Source organism: Rhagoletis pomonella, unplaced genomic scaffold (genome assembly GCF_013731165.1).
Source record: "Rhagoletis pomonella isolate Grant_MI unplaced genomic scaffold, Rhpom_1.0 Rhpom_scaffold_00001, whole genome shotgun sequence".
NCBI lineage: Eukaryota > Metazoa > Arthropoda > Insecta > Diptera > Tephritidae > Rhagoletis > Rhagoletis pomonella.
In genome coordinates, this window is record NW_023458555.1 from 3,176,478 (window position 1) to 3,179,414 (window position 2,937).

A 2,937-nucleotide genomic window follows, 5' to 3' on the forward strand; every position below is an offset into this window, starting at 1 on the left:
TGCGGCCACTGCTTCACAGCCGCATAGAGTGCATCACCCGGACATAAAGTGTTGCGCACCTGCCGATGGCCATGCAAAATGTAATCCTCACGCAAATGACCAGCCTCCACCGAGTATTTAATAAAGTCCTGTGCGACTTGTTGCATTGGCGCTGGCGGCTGCTCCTCTACAACAAACCAAAAAAAATAATAATGAACACTCTGTATCTATCGTTGTCATGTCCTTGTCATTTATGCATCCACTCCACGCACTCCGCGCCACCATAACTCACCCATGAAATTACCAATTAAGAGCAGACCAATGCTGCGGCTATTGTAGTTTGGTGCGTGCGCACCGACCACCTCGTAACCGCGACCCTCGTACACATTGCCATCGCCGCCAACGGCGAAGCTGTACCCAATGTCCGCCCAGCCTTGCTTGTCCATATGGAAGTTCTGCATGGAACGCATCGCTGCTTTGCAGGCGTCTTCCGTCCGGCAAACGCCCGGCTGATAGGAGTGATGCAGGATAACGTATGGCGCGGGTCCGCTGAAATGAACAACCTTGTTGGGGGCGCGTGCGGCCCATTCGGCGCGCGTGATTAGCCGCCAGTCACGCGTGTGTCCTAATATTTGGTTGCTTGGTACCTCTGCATCGGTGTTATCCGTGCTCTGCTTCCTGTCGTAGCTGCTAGGTATGGCACCGGCTTCGCTTGTCTCGATCGCTAATTGAATGCAAAGCGAAGGGAGTGAGTGGTGGCGGGGAAAGCATGAAAAAGCAAACATTTGTGGTTAGTGGTTATTTGGAGCAAACAGGCAGATATGCATTGCCAGCTTTCGAATGCGGCTTGTACTAATGCCATTCTGCACACACACACACACACATGCTCATAAATATATGTACATACATATCTATTCGCACCCGTTTGATAGAAGAAAATTAGAAATTTCGTAATTTGCATTGTTTGCGAACGCAATTTAACTGGTAATTAACTCACAAGTAAACATGGCCAACAGCAAGCCAGCCCACAACAGCAGTCTGTGCATCGAAGTGGTGCGTCCCGCGGGTGCAGTCCCCCTCCTGCTTGTGTCAACCATTTTCAACAAAACTAAATAATGAAATAATGAAATTTTCAGCGCTTTTTGGTCGGTTTGTTGTAGAGTGCCTGTTTCCCGTTTCCGTGTAATGTTTTTCAACTTGCACCGATTCGCGCACCCAATATTGACTATGTATTTGTTGTTCGCTCTAGTTGTTGCTTTTATGTAATTCTATCCTCATACTTGTTGTTGTATTATTGCTTTGCTATTCCGCTGAAAAACCGCCTGTGGTCATGTCCGCTTTTAATTGATAACTGAGCGCAGCTTTCCGATCACCAATTAAAAACTGCAGTATGCCCGATTGTTGTCCGTTGTTGTTGTTGTAGAGGCAATGCATAGGAAATGTTTACATGTGCTACATTACTGTTGCTTCTCTCCTTCGCTCCCCTGAAACTTCCCCTTTAATCAGCTTTTTTTGCGCGTGGCTTTGTTGTTTGATGGCTGAGACTATTGCCGCTTGATCGCTAAATCGTTTCGAACTTCTTAATCTGTTTTAATCACGCTCGCTCTCAGCTTCGACATGCGTTTGCTGTTTGTACTTCGCTCTTTGCTTCTTAGCAGCGCTGAGTGATTCTCACAAAGGTCAGTCGTGCCAGCATGTAAATAAGTTAACATACATATATTTGTTTTTCTTTTTTATTATTATTATTATTTTTTTGTTTCTGTTCACCAAATTTTCGGGAATTTTCTTCATTTTTTTTTCGTTTTAGTGAATAATATACAACAAAGCTCGTACTTATATCAACATAAGCACCATCTGTAATGAAACTCACTGATATTCGTCAGAGGAACTTTGGCCATTGCACCCCTTAACGATATGTCTACAGCGGCGAGGGGCACCGCCTTGCCCGCGGGTAAAGCTCCTTTAAGCTCTCCATACATTTTCTATAGTCACGTGCAGAGTAAAAGCTCTCTCTGCCCATCGCTGGTCTACAGGTTTGATTATAAATTGAGGATAAATATGAAGCGCGGTGCCAATGCTACTAAGAAACTCTTCTGCTGGCTGAAGATATCAAATAAAGCGCCATAACAAATAACTCAAAGGCCAAGCTCCGTGATAATGAATTCCCAAGCTTGTTTAGGTCAAAGCTAAATAAGGGGGCAATTTTGGGCTAACTTTTATGTCTGGCCTTTTCAGGAAACACTGGGCTATTATGCATATTTCTGTACCAGTCTAATGATTGCAAGTTTGAAAATTCCATTAGAAGTACAAGCGATTGCCAAACTCGCGGCCCCGCACCACCTCCGCCATTTACTCACTCTGCTACTTTAAGTATAGAAAAAATCCATTTTTATTTTTAGTTGCTCTTCGGATGCAGGCCGGTCACAGTCTTTTGGATTGAAGCCGTAAATTTTCTGCTTGTTCCAGGAAGACTTACCGTCCAAGCTCTTCCGTGTCCCACAAGGAAAATTAAAAATTCCATGGTCTCCTGTATTATGTTACCATGCCTGAAAAGAGCTTCGATCCACGCGGATGGCATGGTAAACCTAATCACAGGTAGGTTTGAAGGCACAACCTCTAACCTCTATAATAATTCGCTATACGTAGTCGCAAAATATTTAGGAAAAAATTATTAACATACTTATGTAAATGTAAACTCTAAAAAGGCTATTACAGTTATTTTCTACAGAAAGCAGGAAAGGGACTAACTGTAAAAACCTTTGCTCCAAGGCGAAAAGGTACACTTCTCTGAACAAGTTAAGTACCTTGGTGTTAGTTATTCCCAGCCAAAGCAGGCCAAGCTCAGATATATCCAATGACTTGCCTGCCTGGCCATCTTTGCTGCAATGATAATAACGTGAACCGCGGCTTTCAAGGCACTTCTAGAGCTGCCTCCTAAGCAATTTGTAGTGTAAGGAT

At 44.1% G+C, this 2,937-nt stretch overlaps 2 protein-coding genes across 3 annotated transcripts in view; one reads left to right on the top strand and one right to left on the bottom strand.

The window, feature by feature from the left end:
• LOC118736502 (trichoplein keratin filament-binding protein) overlaps nt 1–2,937 on the top strand; it is a 170,713-nt gene that overhangs the window by 139,264 nt on the left and 28,512 nt on the right. The gene's annotated exons all lie outside the window — the stretch shown is intronic.
• The window catches only part of LOC118750281 (peptidoglycan-recognition protein LB-like), a 4,418-nt gene that overhangs the window by 956 nt on the left and 525 nt on the right, over nt 1–2,937 (bottom strand). Inside the window, exons 2-3 of the mRNA XM_036485010.1 lie at nt 272–703; nt 7–166 (exon numbers count right to left, since the gene is read on the bottom strand). Coding sequence (XP_036340903.1) covers nt 7–166; nt 272–703 — 592 coding nt within the window. The remainder of the gene's footprint in view (nt 1–6; nt 167–271; nt 704–2,937) is intronic.